General features: G+C 41.1%; 1 protein-coding gene across 5 annotated transcripts in view; it reads right to left on the bottom strand.

The window, feature by feature from the left end:
* The window catches only part of YLPM1 (YLP motif containing 1), a 65,014-nt gene extending 53,144 nt beyond the window's left edge, over positions 1–11,870 (bottom strand). For 2 of the 5 annotated variants that reach the window (XR_004968215.1, XM_036313113.1), the window contains exon 1: positions 10,847–11,870. Coding sequence is in view for 3 of the 5 variants with exons in the window: in XM_036313113.1 (XP_036169006.1) it covers positions 10,847–11,716 (870 nt within the window). In the remaining 2 variants the exon portion in view is untranslated. Of the gene's footprint in view, positions 1–15; positions 83–7,111; positions 7,252–10,846 lie in introns of those variants that run through there. The other 3 variants (XM_036313137.1, XM_036313103.1, XM_036313127.1) reach the window with 3 other exon arrangements.
* Between the last annotated feature and the right edge of the window lie 5,797 nt (positions 11,871–17,667).

Raw genomic sequence — 17,667 nt, 5'->3', positions numbered from 1 at the left:
CGATTTAAAACTTACAAATTGTTTATTTCTGGGATTTTCCATTTAATATTTTCGGACAGTGGTTGATCACAGGTAACTGAAACTGCAGAAAGGGAAACCACAGATAAAGGGGAACTACTGTATGCATAAATTAGAATAGAATGTGTTTTTTAAATGCTTTCTATTTTAAAAGTCTCACTCTGCCTTCCAAATTATAATGTAATTTCATTTTCTGGAAACCTGTTTTGTGTTTTCACTTTAAAAGATCACAAGTTTAATGTGGAAAACAATTAAGAAAATACAGCTGACCCTCATTATTCATGGATTCTGTATTTGTGAATTTGCCTATTTGCTAAATTTTATTTCTAACTTCAAAATCAATACTTGGGAGCTTTCATGTTATTTTCTGGACATGTGTATGTACAATGGTGAAAAATTTGAGTCACTTGACTTGCACATCCCAGCTCAGGCAGAACACGGCCATGCCCACCTTTTTGTGTGGCTCTCCTACTGTAAATAAGTGGCCTTTTTAATGGTCTAATTAGGGTCACATTTTTGTTTGCATTTCTGTGCTTTTTAAAATACATATATATTTATTTATTTCAGAGGAAGGGAGAGGAAGAGATAGAAACATCAATGATGAGAGAGAATCATTGATCGGCTGTCTTCTGCACACCACACACTGGGGATCGAGCCCACAACACAGGCATGTGCCCTGACCAGTAATCAAACTGTGACCTCCTGGTTCATAGGTCGATGCTTAATAACTCAACCACACCAGCTGGTCTCTGTGTTTTCATTAGTGATTTTGTTGTTTAAAGTGGCCACCAAGCATAGTGCTGAAGTGCTGAGTAGTGTTCCTAAGTGACAGAAGGCTATGACGTGCATTACAGAGAAAATATGTTACATAAAGATTCATTCAGACATATGTTACAGTGTTGCTGGCTGTGAAGTCAATTTTAATGAATCAACAATGTATATTAAATAAGGGTCTTTAAACAGAAACACACATAAATCAAGATTATGTCTTGATTAGCTCATGAAAATGTGACCAAAGGCTCACAGGAACATAACCCTTTACTTCCCTTAGGAGCAATGGTTCAGTAGTTATTAATTCAGTGTTCCCGGTTACTTTATAGTTCCCAGTGACTGTATAGAACAAAATACTTCAAATAAAGAGAAATGACTGCGTAAAAAAGCAATAAGTAATTGTTTAAATCAGCAAAAAAATTTTACCACTCAGAAATAACTACAGGATCTTCATTATCCCAGGAGTCACTATATACTCTCCATGGTTAAAAAGTTGCATAAGGGAAAAAAAGTTGTCATAACACTAAAATATTCACTAATATACTGCCCTGTGTATGTCTATAATTAACAACAGCATATATTTCTACTATAATTATAAGGATGCAGGATTTGTTTGTTTGTTTGGGGTTTTTTTTTAGGATGCAGGATTTGATAAAATGTGATGTTGGAGAACTTTGAAACTCATTACTGAGAGCTGAGGATCTAACAAAAGTCCTACTGGTTAGCAAGCAAAAATCCTATATATAAAAAGCCTGTGGTTGTGATGCCCTCACGCCATAATGCCCGATCACCAGGAGGCTGCGTGCACGGCGAGGTGCACGTGGGTGGGTGGGGACTTGACTCTGGTTCTCGCGGTGCAGGCTGGACTTGATGCTGCGTCCCCATGGGCACCAGCCAGACTCTGACAGGATATAATAGCAATATTAAAATATTTCCTCTAATTAATTTCCTTTTAGTGTGCATGAATTTCATGCACCAGGACACTAATAACTTTTATAATAGGAACTACAAAAGAGAATGTTTGACTACCAAAGGTTGAAAACTGGCCCTGGTAAAACTGATAAATTCCTAAAATACTTTTTCAGTATATTAAAAACTAAATAAAAGATGATCTATAATGTTGCCATATAATTTTGTTAGAAAAATTATAATATGGAATTATAATCTATACTTTATTTTTTGTTCATTCTAAGACTCAGCCATTCTTTATGATTTTTGAGCTCTGTTTTTTCAAGATTATGTCCCAAGTAAATTTTTTACAATAAACTTTTGGTCTCTATGTTAAATGGATTCATTTTATTGGCATTCACTGTGATTTATTATCTTTGGATAATCAGGATTTTCTATATTGCTAATATTTTATTGTATACTTACCCAATTTTCTATATGAAAGCAGATGCAGAAAATATACATAATATATGTAAACTCTTTTCTCACTTAACATACTGTTTTGTTATCTTTTTTTCCACTCAGGATAATTTTCTTAGAAAATTAACGTTTCACTCTGTTGTTTTATCTGGTGCTTAAACATACAGTGTTGAACCATACTGTAGGATGTCAATAAATAGCTGTTAATCAACTGAAGACATCTCTCTAGGCCACTCATTTCTATGCTCTGAAACATGCTCCAATCCACTGGGAAGAATACATTTCATCTCACTAACTCCATTTTGAAGTTTAGGTTATGATTGGGGTTTTTTGTTTTTAATTACCATACACATAATCATCAGCTTCCAGGATATAATTGCTTTTACCATTCAATCGTAAAAACAAGCAAACAAACAAAATAGTACAGTGATCATGATAGTCAACAATACAGTATTAAAGCATTTTCAACCTTCTTTTATTATTTTATAAAAATTGCAATAGGTTTACCTTTCAGCTTAAGAAAGGCAAATAAGTCTGTTTCTAATAGAAGTTAAAAGTTTCTCTTTTTTTAGTTGCTTTGAAAACATCACCAAAAGATACAAACTCTCTGTCACAACTAGAAACTAATGGTTACAGAGATGAAGATTCTTTATGAATTTGCACCTTATTTTCATGCTTCCCATCGTTGTCTTAGACTTAGTCTAGGGTTAAGGACCTTATTAGGAGCTCAAGAATTGCCAGTTTACTGACAGAAGGCACTGCAGGTCAATTTCTACTTAATATGAACCCAAAAAGCAGGAAGCATATTTACTTCAATCCTAGGACTAGGTTTGGACACATTCTTAAAGCTTTCTAAATGAATAATGATGACATCATTAAAAAATGCCCTCAGTGACCCCAGAAGGATGATTTACTTTTATTTTAGAAAGGAATAAAATCTGCTTACACTTGCTAATGAAGCTGAACTAGTACCTGGTTCTTCTAAATGTCCCATCATATCACACAACTCCATTTCACATGGAATGTTAGCTCATAAATCAGGTCAAATCACAGCATATGTCACATTAAAAAAAAAAAAATTGGCCCGGCCAGTGTGGCTAAGTGGTTGAGCATCCATCTATGAACCAGGTCACAATTTAATTCCCGGTGAGGGCACATGCCTGAATTTTGGGCTTGATCCCCAGTGTGGGGCATACAGAAGGCAGCCAATCAATGATTCTCTCTCATCATTGATGTTTCTCTCTCTCTCCCTCTTCCTTCCTCTCTGAAATCAATAAAAATATACTGATTAAAGAAAGAGGCTGAATGGAGTTAAAAAGTTAGGATGCAAGAATTATTTTTCACAGATATCATTACCAAAAAAAGGTGCTAATTTATTCATCAAGCATGTACTGACTGTTGGCTACCAGTACAATTATGAACTAGGCACTAAACAATTTTTCAAGTAGGGAAATATAAAGGAGAGTAAGAGAATGAGAAAGTGGGAGTGAGAGTGAATGAGAAAGAGAGAGAGAGAGAGAGAGAGAGAGAGAGAGAGAGAGAGAGAGAGAGAGAGAGGGAGGAAGGGCTTTTAAAAGTTAATTTTGGAGGCCATGCCTATCCAGGTTGATTATCATCTATAATAATAAAAGGGTGATATGCTAATTAGACCGGACATCATTCCGGATGACCTTCCTGACAAAGCCGGGGTGGAGGGAAGCCAACCCAGGTCCTGGGTGCCTGTGGGCAGCCCGAGGGAAGCCACCCTGGGTCCCAGATGCCTGCCGGTGGCTGGAAGGAAACAGCCTGTATCCCGGGTGCGGGGGGAAGCCGGTGCCAGCAGGCGGGGGAAGGAAGGCATACTCTTGCACAAATTTTTGTACATCGGACCTCTAGTCTATACTAATAAAAGGGTAATATGCAAATTAACCATCACTCCACGACAAAGATGGCGGCGCCCATAGCCACAAAGATGGCAGCGCCAGCCAGAGCCATGGAGCCAGCTGGAGTGGGCAGAATTCTTGGCTTCCTTCAGGTGGGATGCTTGGCTTCCTTTGTCGCCCAGTCACGAAGGAAGCCAAGCCTCCCGCAAGCCCCAGCCGGCCGCCGAGGGTTGGCCTCTGGGCAGCAGCCACGGAGCTGGCCGGAGTGAGTGGGTGGGTGGTGGCTCCAGCCCGGAGCAAAGGCCCAGGTCCCGGGTGCCGGAGGGAAGCCAGTGCCGGCAGCCAGGTGAAGGAAGGCCTATTCTTGCACGAATCTTCATGCATTGGGCCTCTAGTAAATGTCTATAAAACTAAATGTATTATGTCTTTTATATCCTAAAGTGAAGGGGAGGAGGGAGAACCTGATAAAATAATGTATTAGATTTCCATTTTAAAAATTTACTTAAAATATACTTATTTTCTGTATTTTTGAGGTTTACATTCTACTCCAAGAAATTAAGGTCACCAAATAAATCTTAGTTCCATCTTTTTTTTTTTTTAAAGCTCCTTTACTTCACTTCTTCCTCCAGCCCCTGCCTTCATTCTCTCTCTTTCAGTCAAACTTCTTGAAAGAGTGGTCTATACTCACCATCCCCAATCCTCACCTTCCATCACTCCTCAAATCAATGCAATATGGCTTCAGTCACTATGAAACTGCTCCTGCCAAGGTCAACAATAATCTATATGTCAGTAAACGCAAAATATAACTCAAAGTCTTTATCTTGTTCAACCTCTCAGCAGTACATGACACAGATGACCACTCCCTCCTCCTAGAAACAGTCTTCCCTTCACATCTGTGGCTCTACACTGTCCTGATTTTCCATCTATCTAAGTGGCCTTTTTCCCTGCTGGTTCCCTGAGATACCGAGATTCTGTGCGGCTAAGCTCAATGTCCATTAACCTCTATTCATACTCTACACACTTCTCAGGAGACCTTATCTTTTTCTGTGCCTTCAAATACCATTTTTATGCTGATGACTCACGAGTCTATATCATGTTTCCCAGATCTCCCTTATAGATTCCACACTTACATCTAATTTCCAATTGGACATCTCCCTTTGGACTCTTATGTCTCAAGAACTTGAAACTCAGTAGATCTAAAACTTAACTCATCATTTCCCCCTCATCCCAGACCTATTCTTCCTCCTTCTCCAGGTTCTCCTATCTATATAAACAGGGAATATGCTAATTAGCCGAGTGTCAGGACCGCTCAGGAGGAGTTGTACGCGCAGATGGGCAGGAGGGCACTGCGTGCTGCCCTCACCCCAGGGCTGGGGGCGGGCCAGAGTGGAGACATAACACACGGAGAGGCTGGGGCTGGGGGCCGGCCGAGTGGAGACGCAACACTCAGGAGCACCTGCCCCAACCCCAGCGGACACAACACGGTGGCTGGTGCTACGAGGGTCAGGCGCGGGTCCCAGCCCCCCACAGGATGCCTCCTCGAGCAATTTCAATCACACGCTGGGCCTCTAGTTTTATTAATAATAGGGATCACCATTCACCCAGCAGCCTATTCTAGAAAGCCAGACATCATCACTGATGCCTTCCTCTCCACTACCACTCAATCAATTGGAGTCTAGCACCTAAACATTTCTCCAGTCTTCCACTTCTTTCCATCTCCAGGATCACCATCCAAATCTAAGCCACTATTCTCTCTCTCTCTTTATTTAATCCTCATCCAAGGAATGAGGATATTTTTTCATTGATTTTTAGAGAGAGTGAAAGGAAGGGGAAAGGGAGAGGGAAGGAGGGAGGGCGGGGAGAGGGAGAGGGAGAGAGAGAGAGAGAGAGAGAGAGAGAGAGAGAGAGAGAGAGAGAGAAATATCGACATGAGAGAGACACATAGATTGGTTGCCTCCTGCTCTGGGGAGGGGATTGAACTGGGTACGTGCCCTTGACTGAGAACTGAACCCACGACCCCTAGGTCTGAGGGTCCACACTCTAATCACTGAGCAAAACCAGCCATGGGAGCCATTAATATCTCTTGCCTGAATTATTTATTAAATATTCTCTATAAATGACTCCTGTTCCTTTTGATTCTACTCTCTCTATTGCACACAGTGAGTTTTTTCAAATGCCAATCTGTCACATTTGGCTGTATAAAAATCTCTCACTACCTTCCTTAGAATAGAGTCCTGATAGGCCCTTCCTAATCTGGTTTATGCCTACAACCATCACCCTCAGATTTTAGTATGCCTTACTGAACTTAATTCCTTGATCTCTATCTGGTTAATTCCTACCCATTCTTTGGGTTTCACTTAAATATCACTTACAAAGGGAGGCCTCTTCAACTAGGTTAGAACTCCCTCCTATATCCAATCATTTAAAAAAATATGTTTTTCACTTACTATGTGCTGGATTCTGAGTTTAAAAAAACACATGCACCTCACCTTTCCCCATTCTTTATGGAGCAACTTAGTGATATTTTATATTTTATAATCCTATATTTTGTATTTTATAATGTGGTAACACCCTGTTCTTCTCTTAGTTACTTAAATGTCTTTTCCCCCCATCAGAACAAGTCAATGAGGCCTGGTGTTTACCACTTCATCTCCAATGCTAAGCATAGTACCTGGCACATAGTTGCTACTCAATAAGTACTTGAAAATTAAATAAAGGACTAAAAACTCAAATAAAATTCAACAGCTTTTCCCAAATAAGTTTTGAGCCTAAAAAGATAAAACCACAATTCATGAAAAAAGGCTAATATGCACTTTACCTAGTTAGTCCATTAAACAAACAGAAAATGTAATTCTTGAAAAAATATGCATTCCATTAAATCACCAATGCTTCACTCTGAAAACCAGAAACTAAATGGAAGAATATCAAGCATTTATCCTGTCTTTCCTATACTAACTGTACAGTATTTCCAATCAAACAATCATGGTTCATGAGTGAAAGTATTTCTTTACAGAATTCCATTTAATAAATGCAGAAGAAATGGCATGAAAAAAAATCAGCACATTGTAACCTCTAATGAAGAAATAACTTACTCAGGCCAAGAACATCAATGGATGAACCACTAGATGGAAGGAACATGCAAAATTGATGGGAAGCTTTACAGTGGAGGGACCAGACTGCCGCCCCCTGATCAATCTTGGCACCACCAACAGTGGGACAACCAGGCAGTCTCCTAATGGGATGCAAATGAAGTACACAGCATTACCTAGGTTACAAAGTACACTTGCCAAAAGAAAGTTGAGCTTAAATCTAAAGTTGAGCTTCAGAGTTAACTTCTAGATTACAAAAAACATGGAAAAGAAAAGAACAAGTCAAATGACACCATGAGACAACAGACAAATCCAGAATGAGGGACATTCTATGGGACAACCAACAGATTTTTCATCAAGTTCAATGGCATGGGATAGAAAAAGAGAATAGAAGAAATTGAGCTAAATCGGGTGTTCTCAACTGAGGGTGATTCTCCTCCCACCCCCTACCCCCCCCCGGGAATATTGGCAATGTCTGGAAACATTTCTGGTTATCACAACTAGGGGCTGCTAATAGCATCTAGTAGGTAGAGACAGAGATGCTGCTAAACATCATACAATGCACAGGACAGTCCCCCACCCCAAAGAATTATCCAAAATATCTATATTGGATCCTGATTTGAACAAACCAACCAAACATAATTGAATCTATTGGGGAATTTTAGCGTGGATGATATCAAGGATCTATTTTTAATTCCATTAGTATGTATGAGCTGACAGTAAGGGAAATCTGAATGGATCAGGTATTAGGTGATACAAAGAAACAGTTGTTAATTTTGTTAGGTGTTATAATGTGTTAATCTAAGAAAAGGCTGTTTTTTGGAAAGATGTCTAAGAATATAAGGATGAAATCACATGAGATTTAAGATTTGATTTAAAATATTTTTGCAGGAACCATAAAAAAAGGCCTCGGTGAAGTAAACATGGCAAACTCTTGAATTGCTGAATCTGAGCGTTGGGTATATGGTGGGGAGGAATCATACCATTTTCACTTTTGTGTATAGTAGTCCCTTTTATCTGCAGGAGATACGCTCCAAGACCCCCAGTGGATGCCTAAACCGCAGATAGTACTGAACTATATATGTACTGTTTTTCTCCTATACATACATATCTATGATAAAGTTTAATTTATAAATTAGGCACACTAAGAGACTGACAACAATAAAATAGAACAATTATAACAATATACTGTTATTATAAATGTGGTCTCTCTCAGCAAACTACCACAAATTTTTTCCTTCTTCACAATTTCACGAATAAAAGATTCGTTCTTACCATAGATCTCAGCAACCTGATCATGTCATTTTTTTTCTTTTCTTAAGTCGAGAACTTTCACCTTTCCACTTGAAAGAAGCACTTGACAGCTTCTCTTTGGTATTTCCAAATTGCTAATATATTATTCTTGTGTTTGCATCCATTAAGTAAAATAGGATTACCTGAACATAAGTATGGCAATACTGCAACAGTTAATCTACTAACCAAGAGGGCTACTAATGGACAAACAGACAAGTAGTTGATACAGGGTGGATATGCTGGACAAAGGGATAGTTCACTTCCATGAGGGACGGAACAGAATGGAGCAAGATTTCATCATGCTACTCAGAACAGCACAGTATATTGAGCATTTCTGGAATTTTCTATTTAATATGTTCGGAGTGAAGCAAAACTGTGGATGGGGTGGGGGGAGAGGACTTCTGTATGTTTAAAATCTTTCACATGTTAAATGACATTTTCCAAAAATAGAATATAAATCAAAGAAAAATATGCTGAAGGATTAATTATCTGAGATTGGCACTGGCATGAAGAAAATATTTATTCATCTAATAAACCCAAGTATCCTAAGTCTAGAACATGCAACTCTTGTATCTTACTGAACAAACCTTTGTGGAGAGCCTATAATTTGCAAGGTACTGTCCTAGGTGCTACAGGAGATAAAAAGATGAGCGAGATAGTCCCTGTCTGCAAGGGACTTACAATCTGAAGAAGAGAACCAACCAAACGGCTGAGCTTAGACGTGGCTTCATAGAGACCCTGATATTTAAGATGTGCCTTGAAATCAATACAATTATAGGGGGGAAAGAGGACTGAGGAAGTTGGGATGAATTCTAGACAAAGGTAGGAAAGCCTAAACAGGCTTACAATGCCTGTTTTGATAATAGCCCATTCATTCTGCTCATCTCTAATAGTTTTCTTTCCAACTCCTTTCTTTATGGCTCTCACCGAAGAACTGGAGGCACTGAATATTCAATGCACTAAAAGAAGTTCACTATATACAAGGGCACAAAGGCAGAAAAGCAAAAGCAGTGATCATGGTATTATATTAAGGACAGGTTTGATCACTCTCCCCCCATCCCATAAAACAATTCGTTTCTCTCTCTAAAAGGCCAGAAAAACAGTCCAGTAGAGATGAAGATATAAATGTCGTATTTTGAATTAACGCAGTTTGACAACAAAAGCACTGGAAATTTCAGAGTGGGATGGGGAAAGAGACAAATTCTGTCTCTATAGTAGAGGAATCTGGGGGAAATAACCTGGTGGGATGGTACTCTAGCGTAAGCCAACAGAATCACTTACTCTACTGTTCTACCCCAGGACCTCAAGTGTTTTCTCCTTATGATGTGCCAACCCCATCTTGCTTACTTAAAACAACTTGTTTCTGGTCTTAATTTCTAATGCCAAACCACTATAATATTAAAATACCTCATCCCTATCTTTTGGAAATCTTTTATATGTAAATTAAAAGGATCTTTTGATTCATTAGGAAATCCAAGATAGATTAGTAAGTGCTAAAAGTCTATTTTAGGAAATCATAAGAAAGAATTTATCCACTTCAGTTCTATCTTCTTTCTAAAGGGAAGAATGTATTACTGCTATCCTATCTGTCTTTGACCGCTGTCTGGGAAGCATCACTTCAAATAGAAGTTTAGAGGAATGGCTCTCTCATGAATGAACAGGCATCACACATTTTTTTTTTTTTTTTACCTTGGCCAAATCCCAAGGCTGTTATTCTGGAGTGAACGATAACACCAATGCCATACAGCAACTTGGTCGTGTCTTACATCTTTGAGTGATGTGGTGAGAAAAGTGTGTATGGGTCAATTCCTTACATGACCAATCAACTCCCCAAAGGGTCAAATGTGCAGCCTCCCCTACGTTTTGCACATATATCTATGAACATAATTAGGATGCTCCTGGATAAGCACAAGATTTCAATCCTTCAATTGGTGAGACCTTTACATTCAGGAAGCTGACAGCTTACCTGTGGCCCCTAAAATATCCTTTTAAAGAAGAAGCTAATTGGCCATAAAGTGTACATGCATCTCAAGTGTCAGTTCTTTCAGAAGCTTCTTTTTTATGCCGCCTCTCAAATGGAAATTTTAGTTTAAAATACAGTTTTAAAGCATTTTAAAATACAACTTTTAAGCAAAGTCCTTTGCAAAAGCAACAACATCTCAGAAGTTGGTCCAAGGAAACCAAGGAATACATCTAAGAAGTAACTTTAGAGCCACCCCACTGCTCTGTGGTGTCCAGAAACATTTCCAGTTTTGATCATCCACACGTAGGTCATTGAAAAGCGGTGAAGTCCGACCCCTGACTCCCGCGGAATGCTCTGGAGTGAACGTTAGCTCGTCACCCTGTTAGCATTAGGCACTAGGCGAAGGGCCGGTGAAAGCCCGAGGCCTGCTCACTTAGGGCCCTCGAGGGGAGAAGAGGAGGCTCGGGCACGCGCTTTCTTACCTGTGGAGTCATCTTAGAAGGATCTGGCTCAGGGGCAGCCTGATGCTGCTCAGCATTCTTGCTCTTGGCACCACTCTTCACAGGCTCTGGCGGGGCAGTTGTCTTATTCCCAGCAGCGGTGGCCGGCGGCGGAGGAGCTAGGAGCGGGGACTTAGAGTGGCTCTGGGAAGGGCGGGAAGGCGAGGCCTGAGAAGGGGGCAGGTAGGACTGCGAATGGCTCACGTAGGATTGCGAGGAGGAAGAGGGAGGATAAGGAGTGGGCGCCAGGTAGGACTGGGAAGGTGGAGACTGAGAAGGGGACGGCTGGGCGGGAGGCAAGTAGGGGGGCTGAGACGAGGCCGGAGGGTAGTACGAGGGTGGCGGCTGAGGTGGGGGCATGTAAGACTGAGATGGGGGCATATAGGAGCCTGGCGGCACAGGGGGAGACGCAGGGGGGGATTCCAGCTCCATGGGAACCAAACCAGGAGGCCCGTCTCGTTGGTGGTGCAGCATCTGGTGTTTGTACTGCTGCGGTTTCTGATAGCCGAGGGCCGGCCCCGGTGGCGGAGGCATCGGTGGCGGCGGCGGCTGCCAGTCTCCGTAGCCGCTCCCGGGCATCACCGGCGGGGGCGGCATGGGGGGCGGAGGAAGGTGATGGGGTTGAAGCACGCACTGCATTTGCTTCTGGTGCATCTGCTGCAGCTGCTGGAGCTGAGCCAAGTGCTGTTCGCGGAAGCTCATGAAGCCTGAGGACGAGGGGGCCGCGGGAGTCGTCGAGCTCGAGTACCCAGGCCCGGGCGAGGCCTCAGGAAGCGCCACCGGCGGCGGCGGCGGCACCGGCGGAGGCGGATAGTGGCTGCTCCCGCCATATCGGCCCCAGCTCGGGTACATATCTAAGAAGGCGCAGGGCTCGTCCCGGCACCGTTACTCGTCGCAACCGACCTCCAGGAGCTGCGGCGGCGGCGGCGACAGCCGGAACTCGCGGCGCCTACAGGGCCCGGAGCGTGTAAGCGGAGCGCGCCAGTGCGCCGGCGCTCCCGAGCTGGGCCCACGACCAGGAAGGCGGGGTCGGCACTGGGGCGACTACGCCTGCGCAGTAGCCACAGAGAGAAGAACAAAGGCGAGATAGAGCGGCCCTTTTCTTGGGCACTCTCGGTTGCCACCTTCCTTCAGGTTCGGATACTGTAGGTGTGAGTAGAATGCGGTCATAGCACCGGGGAACCATAGAGTCTCCCCGCGGAAAGGGGTGGTAGAGATCCTATTGCTCCATGGGGTTCATTTTTGAATGGGGGGAAAAATATATATTAAAAATTTTAAAGGTTCCATCGACAATCGCAACAACAACAAAATGAAACAAATAGAAACAACTCCGATAAGAAGTATGTACAATTTATACGAAGAAAACTACAGAGCCATACAAAAATCATACCGGAGTGGGATAAAATTAGACTTGAAATAATGAAGAGGCTTACTGTGATCTTAATAAAAAGAGAAAAAATTGTAAAGATGTCAAATTCGTCTCAAATTAAGTGAATAGACTTAATTCCGTTATAACAAAGAACCCAACTGGGAACAAATCTGTGAAGAGTGGAAACGTATTTTCAAGACAGAATATCAGACTACACCAATTCCTGCAGGCATCTGAAAGATAATATCTGCAGTTATAAAAGGGGAGAAATTGAATCCTTTACAATAATTCAACATAAGAACTCATGTTAGAGAATCTCAGCTAAAAGCAAAGATAGCAAAGAACAGATACAAAGATTGTCTAGAGAGGCCGACCTACAATATAACCAAATCTCTCAGCATAATACTAAACGTGAAGTCCTGTAGCTTGAATAAATCACTGAAAAACAAAGCTGATACACACTGAATCCTGAAAATACTACCTAACTCTGAGAATATTAGATGTGTCCGTATATCAGTTGTGCGCCATTTAAAGATTTGACCTTGCTTCCTAATGAGCAACACAGATCTTCATCTCTCTTAGGAGGTGGATATGAGTGCAAAGTGGGAAATCTAAATATCCCTCAGAAGAAAGAGCTGCTCATTCTCAGAATGGAATTTGTTTCTTTTAACTTTTTGCTGCAGTGTAACATATACACATAAAATGACACATGATGTCCTGGTTGGTTTGGTTCAGTGGAGAGAGCGTGAGCCCTCGCACTGAGGGGTGGCAGATTGGATTCTGGTCAGGGTGTCTCTCTCACATTGATGTTTCACTCTCTCTGTCGCTCCACCTCCCTTCCACTCTCTATGAAAAATCAATGGAGCCGTAACCGGTTTGGCTCAGTGGATAGAGCGTCGGCCTGCGGACTAAAAGGTCCCAGGTTCAATTCCGGTCAAGGGCATGTACCTTGGTTGCAGGCACATCCCCAGTAGGGGGTGTGCAGGAGGCAGCTGGTCGATGTTTCTCCCTCATCGATGTTTCTAGCTCTCTATCTCTCTCCCTTCCTCTCTGTAAAAAATCAATAAAATATATTTTTAAAAAATAATCAATGGAAAAATATCCTAAGGTGAGGATTAACCAAAAAAAAAAAAAAATTACACATCATAAGTATACAGCTTAGTGAATATTCACAACTGTGTAACCAGCACCCAGATGAAAAAGAATATTACCCATCCAGTTCCTGAACTACATTCCAATCTCTGTGAGGCCTTCGCATACAGCCCTTCCCGTAGTACCAAGTGGGAAGCAGGGTTCCTGAGTTTATCAGACACATGACTTTCAAATATTTTCTCCCATTCCATTGGTTGCTGTTGTTTCCTTTTGGCGCTTTTAAATTTGATGCAGTCACATTTGACTATTTTTGCGTTTGTTGACTGTGTTTTTGGTGTCATAGTCAAGAAATCATTGACAAACCCAATGTCCTGAAGACTCCCTCCTATGTTTTCTTCTAGTTTTATGGTTTTAGGTCTTAAATCTATTTTGAGTTAATTTTTGTATATGGTATAAGGTGACTCAAACTTCATTCTTTTTATATGGACATCCAATTTTCCCAATACCATTTGCTGAAGAGACTGTCCTTTGCCTATTGTGTAGTCTTGGCTCCCTTGTTGACAATCACTTGACAGTATATGCAAGAGTTTATTTCTGGGCTCTCTATTTTGATCCATTGGTCTATATCTCTGTCTTGATTACTATAGCTTTATAGTAGTGTCTGGAAACCAGGAAGTGTGAGGCCTTCAACTTTGTTCTTTTTCAAGATTGTTTTGGCTATTTGGTATTTCGAGATTCCACATACATTCTAGCATTTTTTTTTTTATGTCTTCCAACAAATGTCATTGGGATTTTGATAGAAATTACAAAGAATCTGTAGATAGTTTTGGGTAGCATGGACATTTTAACAATATTGAATTTTTCAACCTACAAACACAACATGTCTTTTTAAAAAAAAAAATCTCTGCAACATTTATTGTTCTATCAGGATGTCTTTTCATTTCTTTGTATTGTCTTTTAGCAATTTTCAGTGTACAACTCATAAGTATTTTACCCCCCCCCCTTTTTTTAAATCCTCACCTGAGGATGTCTTTATTGATTTTAGAGAGAGAGAGAAACATCAATAGGTTGCTTCCTGCATGTGCCCTGACTGGGGATTGAGTGTGCAACCGCCCATTGTGCCCTGACCACTGGGGATTGAACCGGCAACCTCTTGGTGCATGGGAAGACACTCAACCAACTGAGTTACATAGGTCAGGGCTCTTGCATGTCTTTTCTATCTTTTAATTTACTGAGGTATAATTTACATGCAATAAAATGCACCCATTTTGCCTCGGCCATTGTAGCACAGTTGGTTGAGCATCATCCTGTGCACGGAAGGTTGCTGGTTCAATTCCAGATCAGGGCACATACCCAGGTTGTGAATTCCATCCCCAGTTGGCGTGCATATGGGAAGAAACTGATTGATGTTTCTCTCTCAGATCAATGTTTCTCTCTCTTCCTCTGTCTAAAATCAATAAAAACATATTTTAAAAAATGCACCCATTTTGTGTACATTTCAATGCATTTGGACAAATCAATATATTTGAGTAACCATCACAACAATCAAAATATGGAACAACAGTCCATAAATGGCCTCGGAAATAATGCCAATGTGCATTGTGTCAAGGATTCTTCACATATTCTAATAACTAGGCATGGTGTTGGGTGGGTGCAAGATTTATTGGGGTGTTCACTTATTAAGTTATATAATAGAAAATAAAAATAATTTAAAAAATTATTTTAGATAAAAAATCTAAAAGAAAGTAATTATTCTCAACTACAGTCATAAAAATGTTCCAAATTATTTAGTAACGCAAAATCCACATTTTAAATAAAGTAACTTGCCTTTAAAAAAAACCAAAACAGTTCCAATTCCTCTACATCCTCGTCAACACATTATTTATTCTTTTATTTATTTATTGTTTAAAGTATTACATGTCTCCTTTTTCCCCTGATTAACCTCCCTACGGGGAGCGGGCCTAAGCCACAGTCTGGCAACAGAGGCTCGAAGCAGGCACACCGTGTGTGTGTGTGTGTGTGTGTGTGTGTGTGTGTCCACTGGTGGCTGCCCCCAGCTGTGCTACAGAGGCTCAGAGCAGGCGCCCCGTGTGTGTGTGTGTGTGTGTGTGTGTGTGTGTGTGTGTCCCAACTGGGGGCGCCCCCAGCTGTGTCTGAGGCTCTAAGCAGGCACCTTGTGTGTGTGTGTGTGTGTGTGTGTGTGTTGTCCCTGTTGGGGACCTGCCCCCAGCTGCATTGGGAGCTCAGAGCAGTTGCCCCGTGTGTGTGTGTGTGTGTGTGTGTGTGTGTGTGTGTGTCTGCTGGGGGCCTGCCCCCAGCCGCGTCAGAGGCTCGGAGCAGATGCCCCTCTGTGTTGATCTCTCAGGCTACTGGCTGTGCCTGCTGTTGTTCTCTCCCTTGAGCGGAGGCCAGGGCGGGCTGGGAGCTGGCTTCCTCCATCACCAGGGGCAACCCAAGCCTCCAGCTCCATGGCCGCTTGGCTTCTCCATTGCGGCTGCAGCAGAGAAGCCAAGCCTCTTCAGTCTTCACTCGGGCCAGAGCCTTCAGTCTTCACTCTGCGCCTGTGTATGTAAATTAACCGCCATCTTTGTTGGGTTAATTTGTATACTCATCTGATTGGCTGGTGGGCGTAGCAAAGTGACACCAATTTGCATGTTTCTCTTTTATTAGTGTAGATAGATAGCACTGGCAAATATGTTCTCCCATGCAGTGGGCTTTCTTGTTGTTTTGTTGATGGTTTCTTTTGCTGTGCAGAAGCTTTTTATTTTGATGTCGTCCCATTTGTTTATTTTCTCCTTAGTTTCCATTGCTCTAGGAGCTGTATCAGTAAAGATATTGCTACAACATATGTCTGATATTTTGCTGCCTATGGAGTCTTCTAAGATTTTTTATGGTTTCCCATCTTACATTTAAGTCCTTTAACCATTTTGAGTTTGTTTTTCTGTATGGTGTAAGTTGGTGATCTAGTTTCATTTTTTTCATGTATCTGACTAAATTTCCCAGCACCATTTATTGAAGAGACTGTCTTGACTCCATTGTGTGCTCTTGCCTCCTTTGTTAAATATTAATTGAGCATAATGGCTCGGGTCTATTTCTGGGTTTTCTGTTCTGTTCCATTGGTCTATGTCTATTCTTGTGCCAGTACCAGATAGTTTTGAGAACTGTGGCTTTGCAATATAGCTTGATATCTGGTATTGTGATATATATTTTGATTTCAGAGACAAAGGGAGAGGGAAAGAGAGACAGAAACATCAATGATGAGAATCATTGATTGGCTGCCTCCTGCATACCTCCTACTGGGAATCAAGCCCACAACCCCAGGTATGTGCCCTTGACTGGATTCAAACCCGGGACCCTTCAGTCCACAGGCTGATGCTCTATCCACTGAGCCAAACCAGCCAGGGCATATTTCTTAATAGTAGCCATCCTAAATAGGTGTGAGGTGGCATTTCATTGTGGTTTTGATTTGCATTTCCCTAATGACTAGTGATGTTGAGCATCTTTTTATGTGCTTGTTGGCCATTTGCATATTTTCTTCCAAGAACTGTCTACATAAGTCCTTCGACCATTTTTAAATCTACCCCATTCTTTTAAATGCTCATGATATTTCATAGTTTAGACATAACATAGTTAGGATCCTTTTATGAACATTTACATTCTTTTCAGTTTTTCTCTGATATAAAATGGTACACTAAACACCCTTCTATATAGTTCCTTGTACATTTGTAGATATTTCTCTACACATTTATAACACACTGATCATGTATTTTATAGGAGATCACCTATGTGATACTTATAAATAGCCAAAAAAACCCCCACCAGAATTAGGCTCACAGGATATCTGCAATTTTTATTTTAATCAATCCTGCCAAACTGCTGTCTAAAATGATTATACCTATTTGCACTCTTATAAGCACTCCATGACTACCCGTTTCCTCACTTGTTTTATATATATATATATATATGAAAATCTTCTGGCCAGTCACTTGTCTTAATATTTGGGGGAATTGCTTTACATAGAACTGTATAATCTTAATATATTCACACGCATCAAGATTCACACGTATAAAGTTTAGATCTTTGATCCACTTGAAATGTATTCTCATAAAGGGATATAAAGTAGGAATCTAAAGTGTTTTTCAAATGGATAGCCAACTTGCCATTGTAACAATAATCACTAACATTTATTGAATAACTCTTACTTGTGGCAGGTACTGTTCAATCTAATCCTATCTTATTTGGGTTGTTTTGTAGATTAAACAAAACTTTTCCCCCCAAAAAACATTTAAAAAATGTTGTTATTGATTTTAGAGCGAGAGAAGGGGAGAGGAAAACATGGATG

The sequence above is a fragment of the Myotis myotis genome, unplaced genomic scaffold (genome assembly GCF_014108235.1).
Source record: "Myotis myotis isolate mMyoMyo1 unplaced genomic scaffold, mMyoMyo1.p scaffold_m19_p_1, whole genome shotgun sequence".
Classification (NCBI taxonomy): Eukaryota; Metazoa; Chordata; class Mammalia; order Chiroptera; family Vespertilionidae; genus Myotis; species Myotis myotis.
The sequence above is the reverse complement of the archived record's forward strand: the minus strand, read 5'-3'. Positions and strand labels throughout refer to the sequence as shown.